The sequence below is a fragment of the Ictalurus furcatus genome, chromosome 2 (genome assembly GCF_023375685.1).
Source record: "Ictalurus furcatus strain D&B chromosome 2, Billie_1.0, whole genome shotgun sequence".
Classification (NCBI taxonomy): domain Eukaryota; kingdom Metazoa; phylum Chordata; class Actinopteri; order Siluriformes; family Ictaluridae; genus Ictalurus; species Ictalurus furcatus.
In genome coordinates this window covers 36,375,730-36,398,229 of record NC_071256.1, presented here as the reverse complement: position 1 = coordinate 36,398,229, position 22,500 = coordinate 36,375,730, and the positions used below count along the sequence as shown (strand labels likewise).

At 40.9% G+C, this 22,500-nt stretch overlaps 1 protein-coding gene across 1 annotated transcript in view; it reads right to left on the bottom strand.

The window, feature by feature from the left end:
• fmnl1a (formin-like 1a) overlaps window positions 1-22,500 on the bottom strand; it is a 44,226-nt gene that overhangs the window by 20,397 nt on the left and 1,329 nt on the right. The window contains exons 2-10 of the mRNA XM_053617354.1: window positions 12,260-12,343; window positions 3,840-3,926; window positions 3,667-3,740; window positions 3,473-3,556; window positions 3,185-3,328; window positions 2,032-2,137; window positions 1,800-1,876; window positions 1,584-1,677; window positions 13-87 (exon numbers count right to left, since the gene is read on the bottom strand). Coding sequence (XP_053473329.1) covers window positions 13-87; window positions 1,584-1,677; window positions 1,800-1,876; window positions 2,032-2,137; window positions 3,185-3,328; window positions 3,473-3,556; window positions 3,667-3,740; window positions 3,840-3,926; window positions 12,260-12,343 — 825 coding nt within the window. The remainder of the gene's footprint in view (window positions 1-12; window positions 88-1,583; window positions 1,678-1,799; window positions 1,877-2,031; window positions 2,138-3,184; window positions 3,329-3,472; window positions 3,557-3,666; window positions 3,741-3,839; window positions 3,927-12,259; window positions 12,344-22,500) is intronic.

The window sequence follows — 22,500 nt, the reverse complement described above, 5'->3', positions numbered from 1 at the left end:
AAACAAACTCACCATGAAGTCAATGTTGCTGTCGTCACTGCTGAAATACTCCATTAGCTTCTCAAACCGGTTCTTCTCTCCACTCACCTGAGAGAGCGAGAGAGAGAGAGAGAGCGAGAGAGAGAGAGAGAGAGAGAGAGATAAGCTAAGAACCTTGTTAAGAATGTGTTCAGAAACCAAGCACTCCATTCGAGCATTTCTTTTCTCACGTGTTAAAAAAGTCAACGTTTAACACGATGCAAAATTTGTTTTGACGACCATAACTTTTTTATTTATTTATTTATTTATTTATTTATTTATTTTACTAAGACTTTGGAATTATGAGTTTCTGTCTTTATCTCCTGATCAGGCTTGTGGGTTTACCCAATTACGGTGTAGCCAATCCACCTACCAGCATGTTGTTGGGATGTGGGAGGAAACCCCGAGATCTCAGAGGAGACCCACGTGTGAAAATGAGAAACTCCACACAGACTATAATCTGAGCTCAGGAGCGAATCGGGACGCTATACGGCAGCATCACTACCTGCCGTTGCTTAAAGCGCACCTCATACGGATTTGAAACGGGCCCAATTTCGTTTTAAAAATCTCATACGATAGATTCACGTGCATCCGAGTTCAAAAAAACACTTTAACGTGCACATCATTTAAACTGCAGCGTTATCTTTTTCGCCCCGGTGTCACAAACGACTCGTTAAATGATCCGTTCTAAATGATTCGTTCTAAACTCCTCCTTTCAGAGAGCATACTCTGCTCTGATTGGTCAGACGTCCCAGTCTGTCGTGATTGGTCCACCGCTGTCAGCGAGCGGCCGATGAAGACCAGAGGCGGGGCTTTTTGTTCCGAACCTACGTAGGTTAGTACAGGAAGTAAAGTCTGGAATCACTAACGAGTCGTTAGTTCCTTCGTTTGGGAGTCGATAACTCCGTTTGTCGTGCGCTTTGATTTTTTTTTTTTTTTTAACTTTTCAGACGTTTTTACATTCACAAACAGCTACGTATATAACACTCTGCATGAAAGGGAATATTTGAAAAGCCATCATAGGTGCACGTTAATATGATCTCTTTTCGCCAAAAAAAAAAAAGAAAAGAAAAAATTAAAAGATAGAAGCTTATAATTCCAAGATCTTAAAATAATGCGGAGGCATTTAACAAAATATAATGTCATTAGACAACACTGGACGTTATAAAATGATGCACATCCTATTAATCTTCATAACGTTTCTACTAGACATTTAAACCTACTGTAAATTGGCCACTTGAAAATTAAATACGGGCCCTGACCAGGTGATTACTAAGGAATGTTCATGAATATCCTCCTCCTTCTATTCATATCTGTATTTCTATCTGTTTAGAACTCATACTGAGATAGTCTCTACATGGAACTGCTGTGCATGTAGTACAAAGTGCAGACCGTCGTCATGACTTCAGTACTGATTCGCATCGCGCATCTTGACATGACGCAACCCCGAGCAGGATGTTGCGCAATTTTGGGTAAGGAGTCACTTGTTATTGAATCTTAAAAAAAGAAGAAGGAATCTGCGGGGGTGTTTTTGAGACCGAAAGTATAATGCGTTATATTCTTACTTCTTTAAAGTTATTAAAGGCTGAGATAATGATGTCATGTCCACCTCTAACGAGACACACAGCGGCCAACAGCTCCAACACCAGGGCTTTTGTCCTGCACAACAACAGCATACGCAGTGTGAAATATCTCCATCAGGCAACTTCAGAGAGTAGATACACAGCCATACATACATACAGGAGTACCTCTTACACAGGGAATGGACATACACCCTTTACCTGGGGTTCCTGTTGTTCAGACTGAGCGTGATTTCGTTCACACAGCGAGGGTGGCTCATCACAAGGTTGAAGCCAGACTGTCCAGGACAAAAATAAACAGAAATAGAAATGATTACTTAGAAATAGTCCTTGCGCAATGATGATCGATCGTGGCATGCGCTAGCGGTTGCTAATAGATATGCTAAATGTTTGAAATGAAGAAAAATGCAAACAGTGTGTGCTCTTCACGTACCTGATAATTCATGATAGCTCGTAAACACATGATGCAAACATGGACGTCGTCTCTTTGGCTTAAGCGATTTCTCAGAGATCCCCTGCCCTTCGTCAGATTAGTCCATCTGAGGGGAAAACGCCACAATTCATGGAAGAAGTCAACAGTGAATTTGTTTCAATCACTGGTCAAACTTTAATAATTGTGGATTAGCTGAACAACTTTGCTGAAGCTACAAAAGTTTTGGAAATGAATTGTTTTTACACTTTTACTCTGTCTTGAAATAACTAGCACTAAACAACCTATGCTAATGCTTGATAGCTTGCTAGGCTAACATCTTGTAAGCTGATACCGTTTACACCTAGGTCAGGAAATGAAAGCGTTCCTGGCGTTATGATAACCCTGAACGGAAATTCCTAGCTTATTATCGCTAACATGTTGGCTAAACTGTAGGCTGTGTCGTTTTGGGCTATTTTTGCTGACATCGTGCCGCTCACCGTGCTAGCTTCGTTAGCTAGCATGATAGCCAGGCGTGAACCTGTCGAAACATAAGACTAAACACACTGCTTCTCTGGGAGTTTTTGTATAAGGGTGTATTTTGTTCGTGATAGCATTCTCAAAGCTCTTTGTGCCCAAATAGAATGCTGCACTCCAGGTACAATATGGATGCTAAGGAAGGAGCTTCTTTTAGGGGTGGGAAATTATGGTAATTGTACAAAGTAATATCATGGTTAGTACATCTGCGGTTTTTTTTTTTTTTGGGGGGGGGGGGGGGGTTAAACTCCTATTAGGTTTGTTTCTCACACTGCCCTTAAAAAGAATTGCCCCTAAGTTGGGGGTTCGAGCCCCAACACTGCCAACCTGCCACTGTTGGGCCCATGAGCAAGCCATTTAATTCTCTCTGCTCTAGGGTTGCCATATTATGGCTGATCCTACACTCTGACCATAACTTCCTAACAAGCTAGTGTATGTGAAGAAAAGCATTTCAGTGTACTGTAAGGTGTATGTGACAAAGGCTTTCTTCTTCTTCTTAAAAGAATGTGTACAGGGTGCCCTGTGGTCCATTCAGGGTGTATTCCTGCTCCAGATCCACAGTGACTCTGACCAAGATAAAGCTGAATGAATGAATGAATGTGCTATCGGTGCTACAGGTTGGCATGGCCAAATGACTGACCGGACGGTGAGAGCGCGAGCAGCCCGGGTCATGTTTTGTGTCGCCGAGTGTGTGGTGTTTTTGGTTAGATCCTCGACAGATCTCTCCGACATCTTCCTGTTATCTGTAACAGAACCTCCATTCTCCACTGACTCCACCTCAAACCTGCAGTGCACAATGGATATCAGAGTCATTGGGTATCTTTTTTTTTTTATATATCTCCATGGCAAAAGGATTTCATATATGCAGTACTAGTGAAATATTACAGATATATACAGAGATTGAAATCGCCAGTTTGGTTGAACTTACGGTGCATCGCTCTGAGCGTAGGACAGATAATCCACCAGGACATCCAAACCCTGGTTCTCTTCACTCAGAAACTCCTGAGCCCATCTAACAAAAAGAGTGAGAGAGAAGAGAAGGTGATTATGGGGTGTAAATCGTTTCTAGATTCTTCCAGTGTGGCAGTCTGGTGTCAGGGTGAGGTCTATGGAGAAACTCACCCAATGTGATTGGTCCTCAAGGAGATCTCGAGTTCTCTCAGGACCTGGGTGGACTCCTGAATGCGCCTCTTAAACTGTGGAGCAGGAAGTCGGTTAGACATTTGATCTCTCTCTCTAGAACCTTCCAAGATTGCTGCTTAAAAAGAAAGGAAGAAGATGAAGAGCGGACTAACCCTGCGTGCCACTCCTCCCTGGTCCTGGTAGAAACTCTTGATCTTGTTCAGATATGCAGATGGTGGGTTCTTCACCTGGAAACGCTCCTAATGGGCGCACAGAGAGAGGGATGGATGGATGGATGGATGGATGGATGAATGGATGGATGCCTGTATGTATGTATTGTCGAATGGATAAATGGATTTATGGCTCGAATGATAGATGGATGAGTGGAAGTACTACTTGATAAATAGATGGCTTAATAGATTGATGGACTAATAAATGGATTAATGAATTGATGGATGGATAGATACACACTGTCATAGATATAGAATAGTTTAATGGATGGATGAATGGATGGAAGAATAGATTAATAAATGGATGTTTGGATAGATAGACTGAAGAATAGTTTAAAGGGCGGAGGGATTGATCGATCGACGGAAGAATCGATTAATAAATGAATATATGGATGGATAGACGTGAAGGTAGTTTAAATGAGTGGAGGATGAGTGGATGGAAGGAAGAATAGATTAATAAAATTAATAATTAATAAATTAATATAAGGGTGGATAGAGCAAAGGATAATTTAATGCCTGGATGGATGGGTGGATGGAAGGATGAATGGATTTATAAATAGATATTTGGATGGATAGATGGAAGGGTAGTTTGGTGGATAAATGGATGGATGGATGGAAGTATTGTTTGATGTACATTACTGTGCAAAATTTTAGGCACCCTATTTTTTTATTTATTTTTTTTTTTAGTACGATCTTTGTTACAGAATTTTTTTATGTTATGACTTCTACATTATCGAGTCAGTACAAAAACATTTTAGATTCCCAAACATTCGTTTTCTAGCACAAAATTAAATGCTAGTACAGAAATATGCAGGATATTATGTAAGAGACGCTTTTCAGACAAAAAAACCCAATGAACAATGCTGCGTTTCACTGCAAAAATAAGAAGCGAGTGCGACAGTCAAAGTCTCCGGAAGAACCGTGTCTGGTTCTGGAAGATGCTCAGTAAAACATACAGCTCATTTCCTTATAAAACTACACTAATTGTACTGGAGACTACTATTTTTTATTGTTATTTTTATTTATTTTGTCACACCAAATATTGACTTTGTTTCATTAACTACCGTTTACTGCTCTATTATTTTTCTTCATGTAGAAACATTTAATTTCATTATTTTTGAAGGCATCTTTACTCGACACCGTTTCTTTGCACGTCCCTAAAACTTTTGCACAGTACTGTATGTATGGATGGATGGATAGATGGATGGATGGGGGAATAGATTCATGAATAGACATTTGAACTGACAGATAAAAGATTACTTTAATGGATGGACGAATTGATGGATGGATGGGTGGACAAATAGATTAATAAATGACTACATTGATGGATGGATGGATGGATGGACAAATGGATGGATGGGTGGATGAATAGATTAATAAATGACTACATTGATGGATGGATGGATGGATGGATGGATGGACAAATGGATGGAAGGATCATTTAATAAATAGATGTATGGATGGGTGGACAAATGGATGGATGGATGGGTGGACGAATAGATTAATAAATGACTACATTGATGGATGGATGGATGGACAAATGGATGGAAGGATCATTTAATAAATAGATGGATGGATGGGTGGATGAATAGATTAATAAATGAATACATTGATGGATGGGTGGATGGACGAATGGATGGAAGGATAATTTAATAAATAGATGGATGGATGGATGGATGGATGGGTGGACGAATAGATTAATAAATGAATACATTGATGGATGGGTGGATGGACGAATGGATGGAAGGATAATTTAATAAATAGATGGATGGATGGATGGATGGATGGATGGGTGGACGAATAGATTAATAAATGAATACATTGATGGATGGGTGGATGGACAAATGGATGGAAGGATAATTTAATAAATAGATGGATGGAAGAATAGATTAATAAATGAAAACATTGATGGATTGGTGGAAGGACGAATGGATGGAAGGATAATTTAATAAATAGATGGATGGATGGATGGATGGATGGAAGAATAGATTAATAAACGAAAACATTGATGGATGGGCGGTTGGACGAATGGATGGAAGGATAATTTAATAAATAGATGGATGGATGGATGGATGGATGGAAGAATAGATTAATAAACGAAAACATTGATGGATGGGTGGTTGGACGAATGGATGGAAGGATAATTTAATAAATAGATGGATGGATGGATGGATGGAAGAATAGATTAATAAATGAAAACATTGATGGATGGGTGGTTGGATGAATGGATGGAAGGATAATTTAATAAATAGATGGATGGATGGATGAATGGGTGGACAAATGGATGGAAGGATGGGTGGATGAATAGATTGATAAATGAAAACATTGATGGATTGGTGGAAGGACGAATGGATGGAAGGATAATTTAATAAATAGATGGATGGATGGATGGATGGATGGAAGAATAGATTAATAAATGAAAACATTGATGGATGGGCGGTTGGACGAATGGATGGAAGGATAATTTAATAAATAGATGGATGGATGGATGGATGGATGGAAGAATAGATTAATAAATGAAAACATTGATGGATGGGTGGTTGGACGAATGGATGGAAGGATAATTTAATAAATAGATGGATGGATGGATGGATGGAAGAATAGATTAATAAATGAAAACATTGATGGATGGGTGGTTGGATGAATGGATGGAAGGATAATTTAATAAATAGATGGATGGATGGATGAATGGGTGGACAAATGGATGGAAGGATGGGTGGATGAATAGATTGATAAATGAAAACATTGACGGATGGGTGGAAGGACGAATGGATGGAAGGATAATTTAATAAATAGATGGATGGATGGATGAATGGGTGGACAAATGGATGGATGGATGGATGGAAGAATAGATTAATAAACGAAAACATTGATGGATGGGTGGTTGGACGAATGGATGGAAGGATAATTTAATAAATAGATGGATGGAAGAATAGATTAATAAACGAAAACATTGACGGATGGGCGGATGGACGAATGGATGGAAGGACAATTCAATAAAGAGATGGAAGAATAGATTAATAAATGAATGGATGGAAGGATAGTATAATGGATAAATGAGTGAATGGAATGAGTAGATTAATACATGATTTTTTGGATGAATAGGTGGAACGTTAGTTTAATGTTGGATGATGGATGCATGGATGGATGGATGGATGGAGGAATAGTTTTATGGATGGATGGATGCTGGATAGACAGCAGGAAGAATATAATAACAGATGGGCGGATAAATGCATGGATGGATGGATATGCTTGGATAGATTATTGATAGATTATAGATAGATAGGATAGTTTAACGGATTAACTAATGAATGATTGGGTGTATGAGTGAATGGATGGATGGATGGATGGATTTTTATTTAATATTACATCATTTCACAGTATTAATTCATAACCCAATGCAGAGAATGACACATTACAGCACCATTAATAATACTCATTAAAGACTCATTATTAATTGATGGCTTCTTTTTCGTGACCTTAACCGTTTTGGCAGTTACAATACGTTTCATTTCTAACAGAACAATGAATATTATCATTTTGTAAGCCTTCTATAATTAAGAACAGCTTCTACATTATAGCTAACCATTATGATATTTCAACCCTTATATATATCTTCACTGAGAGATATGAAAGAGAAAAAAAAACCCCCAAAAGGATGGACGGTAACAGATGTGTCTACTGTATGACTACGGTACTTTCTAACATTCGTGCTCATCGACCTGCAGAGAAGAAAAAAAAAAAAAGAGAGAGGAAGCACGCTTATGGGACTTGCGGCCTCCATTGCTGTGACATGCCGTTGCTTTGCACCCGCAGTATGCGAGTTAGCAGCTTGTGGTTGCCATAGTGAGATGTAAATATTAACACAGGAAATGCTGTCTGAGATCCATCTTAATATCTGTATCTTGGTTCTCAGAAGTCCTGTTTGGTATTTTAACGTGACACTCTAGGATTTGTTTTACGATCGTATCGTTTCTCGGATTTGATGCTAAACCTCGACGCTTTATTCAAGTTGGATTCATGCCGATGTGTACAATTTCTTTTTTTTTTCCCCCTCCCTGGCTTTTGACTTAACATCTCGCCCATTTGGTCTTCCCTCTTTAATTTTCGGTCTCTCCTCATAACTCTGAGCATCAAAAGATTCTTCAAAAATCAGCTCAACGTTAGCAGTGTCGGCTGGTTCGTCCCAAATATCAGCTAAGTGCAGAATCTCCCAGGGATTCCAACTGGAGCTCCTATGTTTACATTTGAGACGTCCGTTTGTACTCGATCCCGATTTCTGGTTACGAGGTTCTGCACCTTCGAGCGGTCTACCGAGCCGTGCATCCGGGTTGGACGATGAAGAGTGGACCGCGGTCTTCACTCCCGGCGGAGTCATGAGTCGGGGCGGGACTCAAAATGGCGTGTCGTCCAATCAGCGTTAATCTTTCTTCCCATTAAAACAACGAGTAGATGAACACCCAATACACTCTAACTGACACACAGGCTTCAATGTATGTCAGTGTGATGGGCTTCAGAGGAGATTTCCTCTCCACCCAAAAAAGAGTTTGAGTCAAAAGTAAATACTGGATTCTACCAAGACTGATGGATAACATGGACAACTTTGCTAAACATTGCATCGCCACGTTTGAATGAAATCTTCGGGCTTCGCCTGCGTGTGATGTTAACGTCCATCGTGTTTATACCGGACATGAGGCAATACCTTAAGCAACGAGTCTTTTGCTTAACGCGCCTTTTGTCTTTCAGCACGCAATCTATCCTGGAGCAACCAGTGCACACACTCTCAAGTGACACCTTCTACTCTCCACTTCCTTCTGACTTCTCGTTTCTGCTTTTTTTTTTTTTTTTTTTTGAAATTCAGCTGAACAATTAGCCGCCAGCCAGAAATGAACCCGTGTGTTTCTATAGGAATAGTGCAAATATTGTAGCTCAATGCTTCACAAACTAGTGCTCATGAGAGGAACTCACGATCTCCTCTTTTGTTTTTATTCATCCGGTTTTGTTTTTTTTTTATCAAATAATCGCAGGAATATCGCTCTAATTATGCAGTGCAACTATTTTGCATGTTAGTCATGTCACATCAGGTTGCTTAAAGCCATCTTGACACGCTGTACTAGAGTAGAGTTTCGGCAACGTACATGGATCAAACCTACCTCCACTAGTTCCTTGATAATCTGACTCTGGCTTAGTGGAACATCAGAAGTCACATGTTATTGACATAATGTATGATGCAATGCTCATACGTTACAGTAATCCATTAATTAGGGGGTAGAGGTGGCCCGGTGGATAAAGGCTCTGAGTTACTGATCAGAAGGTCCAGCACTACCAAGCTACCACCGTTGGACGCTTGGGCAAGGCTCTTAACCCTCAATTGCTCAGCTGTATGAACGAGATCAATTTAAGTCACTCTGGATAAGGGATTCTCCCAAAAAGGCTTTAAAAGTTATTATAAATTTGGAATTTAAAAAAAAAATGTCTTGGGGTCGAGTGGGGCCATTTTCTCAGAAAGCTTCAGAACTAAAAAAAATAACATAAAAGTACTACTGTGTTCCTTAAGCTTCAATTATATACCGTGAAAGAGAATTTAAAATGGTCCAGATCTCTAACTAAAGGTGCAGGAAATAAACATATTCTTCAAGATACCCACCCTAGTGAGGGGTAGAATTTTCAAGCGTGTGAAAGCACAATAGGTCCACACCCTTCGATGTACCACAAACGGTCGTGTTACTCTCATCTACGTGCACTCGCGTTGGGGAAAACGCTTTAATTTGGGGTTTTTTATTTTCAGTCCTACTCGCAGAAATGAATACACCGCCACTGAAGTGGGTGAGGTGGTACAAAAGTGGGACTTTTTTTACTTTTTAAATTTTACTAGCGCGGTGGCATTTTTCGAACCACCTTTGACCCAAAATTGTGTTTTTTCCCACAAGACATTCGCTGACTTCAGAACTTATATACGTAAACTCTATGTCCAGCGTGTCTCACATCATCTTAAACGTTAATCACATTAACGTGACGTTTACTGACGCCATTATTCGTTATCTACAGTGAGGGTAAAAAGTATTTGATCCCCTGCTGATTTTGTACGTTTGCCCACTGACAAAGAAATGATCAGTCTATAATTTTAATGGTAGATTTATTTGAACAGTGAGAGACAGAATAACAACAAGAAAATCCAGAAAAATGCATGTCAAAAATGTTTTAAATTGATTTGCATTTTAAGGAGGGAAATAAGTATTTGACCCCTCTGCAAAACATGACTTAGTACTTGGTGGCAAAACCCTTGTTGGCAATCACAGAGGTCAGACGTTTCTTGCAGTTGGCCACCAGGTTTGCACACATCTCAGGAGGGATTTTGTCCCAGTCCTCTTTGCAGATCTTCTCCAAGTCATTAAGGTTTCGAGGCTGACGTTTGGCAACTCGAACCTTCAGCTCCCTCCACAGATTTTCTATGGGATTAAGGTCTGGAGACTGGCTAGGCCACTCCAGGACCTTAATGTGCTTCTTCTTGAGCCACTCCTTTGTTGCCTTGGCCGTGTGTTTTGGGTCATTGTCATGCTGGAATACCCATCCACGACCCATTTTCAATGCCCTGGCTGAGGGAAGGAGGTTCTCACCCAAGATTTGACGGTACATGGCCCCGTCCATCATCCCTTTGATGCGGTGAAGTTGTCCTGTCCCCTTAGCAGAAAAACACCCCCAAAGCATAATGTTTCCACCGCCATGTTTGACGGTGGGGATGGTGTTCTTGGGGTCATAGGCAGCATTCCTCCTCCTCCAAACACGGCGAGTTGAGTTGATGCCAAAGAGCTCCATTTTGGTCTCATCTGACCACAACACTTTCACCCAGTTGTCCTCAGAATCATTCAGATGTTCATTGGCAAACTTCAGACGGGCATGTATATGTGCTTTCTTGAGCAGGGGGACCTTGCGGGCGCTGCAGGATTTCAGTCCTTCACGGCGTAGTGTGTTACCAATTGTTTTCTTGGTGACTATGGTCCCAGCTGCCTTGAGATCATTGACAAGATCCTCCCGTGTAGTTCTGGGCTGATTCCTCACTGTTCTCATGATCGTTGCAACTCCACGAGGTGAGATCTTGCATGGAGCCCCAGGCCGAGGGAGACTGACAGTTCTTTTGTGTTTCTTCCATTTGCGAATAATCGCACCAACTGTTGTCACCTTCTCACCAAGCTGCTTGGCAATGGTCTTGTAGCCCATTCCAGACTTGTGTAGGTCTACAATCTTGTCCCTGACATCCTTGGAGAGCTCTTTGGTCTTGGCCATGGTGGAGAGTTTGGAATCTGATTGATTGATTGCTTCTGTGGACAGGTGTCTTTTATACAGGTAACAAGCTGAGATTAGGAGCACGCCCTTTAAGAGTGTGCTCCTAATCTCAGCTCGTTACCTGTTTAAAAGACACCTGGGAGCCAGAAATCTTTCTGATTGAGAGGGGGTCAAATACTTATTTCCCTCATTAAAATGCAAATCAATTTATAACATTTTTGACATGCGTTTTTCTGGATTTTCTTTTTGTTATTCTGTCTCTCACTGTTCAAATAAACCTACCATTAAAATTATAGACTGATCATTTCTTTGTCAGTGGGCAAACGTACAAAATCAGCAGGGGATCAAATACTTCTTTCCCTCACTGTATATTCGTTTTTTAAATGCTAAGCGAAGATGGATGCGGAGAATCCTTTCCGACAGCCAGTTCATGTCACCATCTCAGTGCCGGGACATCTCGATGTACATCTTCTTTATATTTTAAAGGACGGTGGGTTGAGCTGAACTGTTCTGGAGCCTCAACGATGGTTTCTTTGTAAGTGTACAATCTTAAACCTAAATTTTGGTTGGTTTTTTTGTGTTTTTTTTTAATGTTCTAAGTATGTCGTATGTTTGCATTGGGCGAATATTTTGATTCTGATGTTCACCAAACTACAGCGACTTCAACCGAGGCGAGGTTTCCTGTTCCTGAATTCATTTCAATAATGCTTTGTATTGCACCCCCTCTCTCACACACACCTGTGTTACAGAAATAAAAAAAGACTACTCCTGGAAATCCCTTGTAGACCAGAAAAGTCAGACAGACATGTTTTGACTTCCGGTCCGTCTCAGTTCTGCTCTGCGTGCACGGTGGAAAGGTCAAACCCCTGACACAATCCTGAAAGCCACTCCATTGTGAAATAAAACCCAGCCTTAATCGACGAGGACCGTTATTACATATTATTACCTTGTTTGTTTGTTGTTGTTTTTTTTTAGAACGTAGAATCATATAAACGATAGCGTCTGTATTTTGTGCATCGTAGTCGAGGGGAAAATCGTTAGCGCTTTTGGACGTTATGTACTATTTCACTTGCACGTACCTGATCACAGACCAGTTCCCATTTCTTTTCGCTATCGTACTGACTAAGAAGCGTCATCTTATCAGGAGGCAGGTTCATGGAGCTCTGTGGAGAGAAGAGAGGAGAAGGAGTCAGAATGAAACAAGGATGTTGAACGTTCGTGCGGGAACTACAGATTAGCATTATCATCGACATCGTCTCGTAGAGACGTGTAGAGTACAGTAGGTGTGATTACTACACACAAGAAATACCATCAGTTTCCCCTTATTGAGAAAAGAAAAACAACAAAAAAAAAAAAACCCCAAAGCTTTGAAACTCATATATGGAAGTCCATGGGTATGTGGTGAACTACCACAGTCCTATCTCTGAAAGAACGGATTTTACCCTCACGAATAATTACGTGAAGAATTGACGAGATCGTCCGCGATCGTCGCGAAGTCTTGCCGACGTTCCTGTTTGTTCCGTAAGTTGGATTCGAGACTGTAGGTTTGTTATTAAAACCCTCCCGCGTGCGGATCCTCGATCGACGGAATCCGACAAACGCACTGAACCTTCTGTGATCAGCGAGTCTTCTGACCTTCTCACTACGAGGAGATGTTCTTGAAAGACGTCTTGGAATTCTCAAACATAATCGCACATGTTACAGATGCCTTAGACGGAGATTATGTTTAAATAAATGAATGAATAATGGAGACATTTCCTTTCACTATCGTTCCTTTAACTGTGTTATTATGTGATATTCTTCATATTATATTTATTCATCATTTAAATTCAGCTTTATTGTCACACGCATGAGACGCTGTATAGCTAGATTTGATTTTCTAGAAACGTCTGTGGTGAAACCCCCCTCGTTAGATCAATATTCAGGGAGGTTTTGAGGGAAAATTCGGTGGCGAGTTGAGTCGGCGAAAATCCTACATAGTTTTTAGTTTGCGTCAGCCACAGACTCATAGCACGCAAAGCACCAAGAGTGATTCACGTTGTGTGTCGTTAAGTGTTTACATGCAGTCTCCGTGGTAGCGCCTCTGACATATGACATCAGGGGAAATAGGAAAGGAAATGATGACTCATCTCTACATCCGACTATGTAATTGACAGATTATTGCATATGTGTTGCACCTGTAGTATACACTGTTTATATATATATATATATTCATGTTGGTCAGCAGAGGTAATGGCTGTATATAGCATGTCTGTGGTTTTGCTGAGATTATGAGATCCATCCGAGGTTCTTGTTAGCACGATATCTCAGGAACGAGGTTCTTTTTTAATGTTTGTAGTATTTCTATGGAATTATCTCTCTAACCAGTAGATTCGATTTTTGGAATGGACTCAAACGGGGTCAAGGTCACCTCAAGGTCGAAATGAAACAACCAGTGGGGCAGTGGGAGCGCAATGGTTAAGATGTTGGATTACTGGTCGGAATATCGTGAGTTCGAAGCCCAGCACCGCCAAGCTGCCGCTGTTGGGCCCTTGAGCGAGGCCCTTAACCCTCAGCTGCTCAGACGTATGAATGAGAGAAATGTAAGTCACTCTGGATAAGGGCGTCTGCCAAATGCCGTAAAATGTAAAAGTGTCGAAGCCGTTTGTTGGTGGCGCAGGCATGCGTCGGCGTACTCGTTTCCAATCACCAGTTTGCAACGGAAATCGTTTACAGATTCAGGTTATATTGCACCACAGCACTGTGGTCTTCTCAAAAGATGTTGGTTAATGAAAAAGTCGACCCCGAATCGATGGATAATACAGCGGCTCTGACAGGGGTTCCGGCTGCAAGGCAAGTCACAACCTGCTTCACGGGGATGTAACGTAACTATGAACGGATAAAAAGTACGGCATTCTCATTGTTGCCAAAGCGCTGTAGGATAAAAGAAAAACAACGCTTCGACGATGTGTTCTTACAGGAAAATGGCGGCCGTAAATCTGCTATAACACCCTGACATTGATTAGTTTCTTTTACTAGCATGCCCCCAATTGTTTTATTCCTTGCTTAAAACATAGCTAGTAACATAATGAGTTATTTTCCTAACACAGCGTGTCCCGAAGTGTTTTCCTCTTACGTTTTAATTTATTTATTCATTTTCATATGATTCATTTTCATGTGATTCATTTTCATGTGATTCATATTCATGTGATTCATTTACATGTGATTCATTTTCATGTGATTCATTTTCATGTGATTCATATTCATGTGATTCATTTACATGTGATTCATTTTCATGTGATTCACATTCAAGTGATTCATTTACATGTGATTCATTTTCATGTGATTCATTTACCTTTTCTCTTCTCTCCTCCCTTCCCTTTCCCAAATATTTCATTGTGTTTTCCTCTTATACCACAGCACAGCCAATGACACCAATTTACAGACATTATACTCTTTTTTTTTCATTCATTTTTCCTTACTTTCACTTAATATTGGGATTACTCCAAGTGCGCCTCCTAAATATATTAGGCCGAGACCGTGTAAAAATATGCATGTAGATGTTTTATGTTTTATTCAAGACTTAATTAATATCAACTGGGAAAGTGACCCTAGACAAACCCTAGACAGTTTGGGAATCAACTGAATCGTATTCTTAGTCAAACTAACCAAAGCTTCATCAAACAGATACGACGTAATGGCGAAAGTATATCTGATCCTTTACGTATTTCCCATGCTTTGAATAAGCACTTCTCTTCAGTCTGTGGTTCCCAACACTTTAATTCCTACAGTACTGCTGACTTTTCAAACTGTACTACCTCCAATGACTTGTTTTCTTTCCGTAAAATCTTGCCTACTGTTGTTTTTCATGCGAGTTAAACGCGAGTAGTAGTGCTGGTCCTGATGGTTTGGAAGCTAAACTTCTTCACCTCGCTGCTCATGTAATAAGCAGTTCTGACAGTACACCAACTCGCTCAATATCCTGTCCCCAACTCGGTCTGGTTTTTAGACTTTAGAACTTTCCCACCACCGCTGCGTTTTCATTCTTTGACTAAGGTCAACTCACAGGTGCGATTTTTTACCGATCTCTCCAAGGCTTTCGATATGGTCGATCACTACCGCGTCCTCCATGGTAACTCAAAACGCCCTCCTCGTCGGCGGACGTCAGCGTGTTGTTTTTCAGGGTTCCCGGTCTGACCGTTTGAATTGCTGAAAAGGGTGTTCCTCAAGGTTCTATCCTGGGACCACTTCTTCTTTTTTTTTTTTTTTTTTCTTTTTTTTTTTTTTTGCTTCCTATTTTTTATTAACGATCCACGTCGAATATGCTCGAATCGTTCGCTTCATCTACGTACACGCCATGCTGGTTATTTATACCTCAAATTCCGATGGATTACAAGTTCTGGATCCTTATATTGATTTTATTATTAAAAATAAATAAATAAATAAATAAATAAATAAATAAAGAACATACGGTCGTCTGAGTTCACGCCGTCGTTCAATTAATTCAATCAGAAAAAACGATTCGTTTCTCAGTTGATACGTCCTATTATTGATTATAATCACTGACACTGTATATCAGAACTCCGCATTGTTTAATGTATGAACTGGCTGCGATCTAAATCTAGAAGGCAATTTCATAGGGTTCTGTTCGTTTTCGAAATGTGTTTATTCTACTTGTCCTTGGTACTCGGAGCAGTTTCTGGTCCCATGTAGATCTTCATATTCACTCAGACATATGTAGTGTTCTTTTATATCTGTCCCTCGAATTAACAAAGAGTTCAATCGTATGTCATTTCAATAAAAATAAATAAAAAGCCCCTTCTAATTGGAATAATCTTCCTCTTTTCTTTTTTCTTTTCTTTCTTTTTTTTTTTTTTAGATCTCTTACTTCTCTGTTTCTTAAAACGATCTGTTTATGTTTTTTAATTGATGTCATTTTCTTTAGTTTATGTGTATCACGACTAACCTCAAGATCAACTGCTTCAGTTGGTCTTTATGCTCGTGTAACTGCTATATTTACTGGGACTTTGTCATTAAGTTCTCTTTTTCTGAAAAGGCCAAAGCTGATGTCTGTGGGTGTTGGTGGGACAGGATGAGCAAGCTGTCTGTATTTGTGTACACTACCGGTCAAAAGTTTGGACACAATCATTCTTTATTTTATTTTTTTTCTCTTTCTCCTCACAGTTTAGAATTGTAATGAAGTCATTAAAACTCTGGAGTAACACAGACGGAACTATGGGAATTATGTTGTGATAAAAAAATGTTTAAAAAATGAAAAATCCAAAATAAATCAGAATAATTTAGTATTCTAGCTTCTTCAAAGTCGACGCCCTTTTCACCTAGAATTTCCAGAAATGTATTCTTGGCGTTTTCACGACTGATAAGGAGTTCACACCGACGCCGGACTCTTATCGGCTGCTTTTCGGAATATTTCGCTCCGAGTCGTCAGTTTAAAACTTTTTTTTTTTTTTTTTTTGGTAAATAAGATGTTCGTTTTCTAATGAAAGAAATGAAAACGTCGGCACGGTTATATTTTTGTCGACGGCACCGATTTCACACGTTTAATCACACACCTTCGGATCAAAAGCTTTTTAAGATCGTGAGAAACGTTTCAGTCGAGTGTCCACAGACTTTTGACCGGTAGCGTGTGTGTGTGTGTGTTGTATGTTATGGTACGCTATTTTGTTTTGTTTGCATGTCTTCTATAAGTTTGTACTTTGTGATTTTAGGACCCCCTCGAAAATGAGATGACCATCAAATTCTCTCTCTCTCTCTCTCTGTCTCTCTCTCTCATGCTGTCTGTCTGTCTCACTCTCTCTCCCTCACTCTGTCTGTCTGTCTCCCTCTCTCTCTGTCTCTCTCTCGCTCTGTCTGTCTCCCTCTCTCTCTCTCTCTCTCTCTCTCGCTCTGTCTGTCTCTCTCTCTCATGCTGTCTGTCTGTCTCACTCTCTCTCCCTCACTCTGTCTGTCTGTCTCCCTCTCTCTCTGTCTCTCTCTCGCTCTGTCTGTCTCCCTCTCTCTCTCTCTCTCTCTCGCTCTGTCTGTCTCTCTCTCTCTCTCTCTCTCGCTCTCTCTCTCTCTCTCACTCTGTCTGTCTGTCTCTCTCTCTCTCTCTCTCACTCTGTCTGTCTTTTTCTCTCTCTCTCTCTCATGCTGTCTGTCTGTCTCACTCTCTCTCTCCCTCACTCTGTCTGTCTGTCTCCCTCTCTCTCTGTCTCTCTCTCGCTCTGTCTGTCTCTCTCTCTCGCTCTCGCGCTCTCTCTCTCGCTCTGTCTGTGTCTCTCTCTCTCTCTCTCGCGCTCTCTCTCACTCTGTCTGTCTGTCTCTCTCTCTCTCTCACTCTGTCTGTCTCTCTCGTGCTCTCTCTCTCTCTCACTCTGTCTGTCTGTCTCTCTCTCTCTCTCACGCGCTCTCTCTCTCTCTCTCATGCTCTCTCTCTCTCTCTCTCTCTCTCTCTCTCTCACTCTGTCTGTCTGTCTCTCTCTCTCTCTCTCTCTCTCTCTCGCTCTCTCTCTCTCTCACTCTGTCTGTCTGTCTGTCTCTCTCTCTCTCTCTCGCTCTCTCTCTCTCTGTCTTGAACTTAAAAAGACCCAAAACTGTCCAAAGGAACTTCTCTGTCCTCAGGACGTGTCGAGAGAAAAAAAAAAAAAAGAATTAACATCTTTACCTCTGACTGTTACAAAGTGCTGACACTGGAGACTCCTTCCAAATGTTTGTGAATGAGTTGTTACTATAGAAACGGCAAGTGATTCTCACGAGCGCACGAATATAAACCTGTGATTTGAACGCACGGCCGGAACTACTGTCAGAGCTGCAGCTATTGGAAATCAATCCCCACCTTCCGATCACTCAGAGTTGAGAGTTCAGCAACATCTGATTGATGTGCTTTATCATTACAGCGTGTGGTTTAGTCATTCTGAATGCCATCATGTCCAGATAACGTCTCACACAGGCCAAAAACTCTTACATAATGTTGTCCAGAAGGTCTCGAAGGTTCAAGCCCCAGGACCTAGAAGCTGCCACTGTTGAGCCTTTGAGCAAGGCCCTTAATCCTCTCCGCCCCAGGGGCGCTGTATCATGGCCGACCCTGCGCTCTGACCCCAACCTCCTAACATCCTGGTGTGTATATATATACATATATATATATATATATATAATGTATATGTGACAAATAAAGTCTTCTTCTTTTTCTTCTTCTTCTATCCATATATAACTCTTCATATCGAGGGGGATTTTCATGTCTGGAATGCAAAATAGATACAGACACACCTAAAAAAAAAAAAAAAAAAACCCCAGTAGCTCTACAGGCTTTTAAGCGTTTACTCTGAGAAAACGTTGAAATCAAGTAGGAAAGGGTGTAACGTGTCGCTTGTGCTGGGCGTTTCCTTTTTCAAGTAGCTGCGGCTTCCGCTCCGGTGTACTCTTTTTTTTTCTTCTTCTTCTTCAAATAAGCGCTGGAGTGAAAATGGTTTTAGCACTTTCGCATGTGAGAGCAGGCAGAGAAGGAGGGAGGTGTCTGTACACCGAGGATGAGCTCAGACGCCGTCGTGGAGTATTCGAAATAACAATGCTAACCGACCCAGCTTTATTTGTATGCTTTGTAAAGTTTGGGTAGTTTAATATTACGAATGATAACCCGGATAACCAGAATGTTACCCAAGAGCACACTTTTCTTAGTTTAGATGAAAGAAATACCCCAGCGTGGATTTTGATAGATATATTTTTAGATCACACTCTCATCCAGAGAGACTAAGATTGGCTCACAACGTTCTGGTCAGTCCTCAACCTCAGCTTCCGGTTACCACTTCGTTTTCACTACGGCTTTTTCTTTCTGTGCTTTCGTTTGTTACTTATTTAATTTAAAACTCCACCCTGAAAGACTTGCGCATGGGCAAACGTTTGTGGACGGTTTGTGTCTACCTGCCTTTGCTTTAGTCCATCAATCTGTCTGGCTCTCCGCTTATCTGTCCACTTTAAACAGATCAACGTCTTCCCAAGCGTCGACTTTCATGCTCTCGGCGGGGCGAAATAAGTATCGGACCTGTCGACGATTACTTCGGTAAATATATTTCCTACGAGGTTACTCACGTGAAATTTTCACCAGACGTCGGTGTTAACTCAAGAAATCCGCAAATATAAAGAATTCACGACATTAAAGTAAATAAATGAAGTTGTTGTGTAATAAAGATGAATGGCACGGGAAAAAAGTACTGAACACGCTAAGAAGATAGCAAGGTAAGGCAAGGAAGCAGATGAAATCCGTAAGTAATTACACCCCCTATCTGTGCAGATTAATCAGCTGGGTTAGTAAATCGACGGTCTATAAAAAGGCTTTTCGTTACACAAGAAACATCTCACGATGGGTAAAAGTAAAGCGCTTTATAATTCTAAATTTCTGGAGTTAATACTGATGTCTGGTGAATATTCACATGAATAGCCTTATTGGAAATATCCATCCATCCATACATCTTCTATAGCGCTTTATCCTTTTCAGGGTCACGGGGGAAAACTGGAGACTATCCCAGGGAGCATCGGGCACGAGGCGCGGTACACCCCGGACAGGGTGCCGATCCATCGCACGGCACACTCACACACCCATTTATTGGAAATATATATTCACGGAAAAAAATGTCGACGCGTCCAATAGTTCTTTCGCTCCGCTGTACATATTACACATTTTTTTTCTTTCTTTGACAAAAGAAACACGTATATTGGAATCGTTCTCGCGGCCGGACCGGGACGCTGTCGCAAGGTTGCGATGGACTTTAACAAGGAAACACGGCGAGCACGGCACACACGCGACACCGTTACCAAACGATTCGAAAAGACCGGGAGTGCTGCCGAGAAGGGCGGACGTCCGCCAACACCCGACCGACGCGGTGCTGACGTACATAGTCCCCTACGTATGGAGACGTTTGGGACACCCTGCGTATTAGCCGGTCCTTTATGTCATAGCAGACATTCAAAATGAGTGTGACACACAAACACACACACACACATACATATATATATATATACATATACGCACACAGTCTCGAACCACGACACTGATATACATAGATTTATAAAGGAAGTCAAGTCGTGAACACCGTTCAGACTGAAATAGCGCGCAGAAAAGCAGAGAACCGGGCAGAAATTGTTCTCGAGCTCAGGATCTGTTTTTCACATCTCCTTTTTCTTTCTCGTTCTGATCGTGGAATTTAAGCAATACCTGTGAAATCAGGCACACACACACACACACACACAAAAAAAAAACAAAACAACAGCATGTAGAAGCACTTTAAAAGAAAATAGCACTAGACTGCAGCTATGGCGCTACCCTTTCACTGGAAACGTCATTTCGTGTCGTTTTAAAGTACACTACACGCACCTTTCGAGGTCAATTCTACATACTAAAGGAGCTAAAAGTGTACGCTCGAGCACTCCGCGGTGACACGCTTCGCTTCTGAGAGTGTGAGGTCCAGATTCTATTTTGTTAAAGGAACTTTAATAAGTGTTATGTTTCCTTTAACGGTCCTGTGACTCGTCTCAGAGCTGTTGGCCAATCTGTTATCGCTCAACACCTACTTCCTGTAGCGCAAGGGCATGAGCTAAGTGTTCATTCAGACTGAATGAGGAAAGTGTTTCATTATAAAATATATATATATATATATATATATTTATATCTGCTGAGTATTATATTGTGATTGACAGTATCCATACAGCTGAGTGCAAAATAAAGAAATGTCTCCTTTTTGGTTTGTTTGCAATCCCGAAAAAGTCTTACGTAATATGTGTTTTGTACTTTTCTTCTTCCTGTGATCTTCAGGAGATTTGGACTTCCTGTTGGACATGTGATTTTTGGGTATTCCAAATATTTCAAAGGGGTGAAGGTAAGAGGGTTCGGTGAAAAAATAAATAAATAAATAAATAAATAAATAAATAAAAAACGAAAATTGACATTTTTCATAACCTGTAATGGACGACTGGTGGAAAAGGTTGTTTCAGTGCGAATGAGATGCAAAATGTGATTTCGGAAGTGCTTTAATGATTCTACAAGCCCAATGCCGAAAAAGTTGGGACGGTATGCGAAAACGCTCATAAAAACAAAGAGGGGCGATTTTGTAAATGTACGTTGAGTTGTATTTAAACAAACAAACAAAAAAATGTATAAAGACAAGATATTTGATGTTTTATCTAATCAAATGCATAGGTGTTTTTTTTTTTTGGGGGGGGGGTGGGCGGAATAAAGGTTTATTTTGAAATTGATGCATGCAATACGATCCAAGTAAGTTGGGACAGGGGCGATTTAGGACTAAAAGCGATGTGAGGAGTTGAAATAAGAAGGTGATGTGAAGCAGGTGAGGCGATCGTCTAATCATAGTATATAAGGAGCCTCCAAAAATGGTCTAGTCCTTCAAGAGCGAGGACGGGTCGAAGCTCGGCGATCTGCCAACAGATGCGTCAGCGAATAATCCAACACTCTGAGAAGAACATTCCCCAAAGACAAATCGGGTGGATTTTGGGAATTTCACCTTCTCCAGCGCACAATATAAATAAATATTCAAGGTCAAATCTCGGTGCGTAAAGGGCGAGGCCGAAAACCACCCGAGTCTGTAATGGAGATCCGGACATAGGGTCAGGAATACATTGGTAAACCTTTGTCGCTCGACACCGTTCGCCGCTGCATCCACGGATGCGAGTTAAGGCTTTACTACGCAAAGCAGGAGCCATCAAAACATCAACACTGTCCAGAAGTTCCGCCCACTTCTCTGGTCTCGGTCTCATCTGAGACGGACAGTAGCACAGTGGAATCGTGTTTTGTGGCCCGGTTGCGTACGCAGAGAGCGCAGGTGCTAGCACGGCCCGCTAAACTTAACGGACTGGTGTCTTCACTCAGCGCTCAACAAGTGTTATTAAAAGAAAACGTGCCGTTACACAGCGGTAAACAGTCGACCGTCCCAACTTTTTCGGAGTGTGTCGCAGTCGTCGGATTGGAGATGAGTGTATAGTTACAAAAACAGAGTAAACTCACAAAGTAAAACATCAAATAATGTGTAAATAATGTGTTTTCGATACAGTACAGCGTGAACTGAGTTTACAAATCACTCGGTTTGTTCGGTTGGTTGTTTTCTGCGTTCTCCATACCGTCCCAACATTTTTGGAACTGGAATTGTTTTCAAGGTCCAGTCTAGCAATAACGGGCTGGGATTAAAATTAAAATAAATAAATAAATAAAGCTGTTTTGTGTTCTGAAGTGTCTTTTACCTACAATCTACATACACGCCGTATATTCCTTCATAATCCCCAGTATTCTGATATTAATTATCAAATAAAATCTGAATAACAGCTCAAAAGTTTG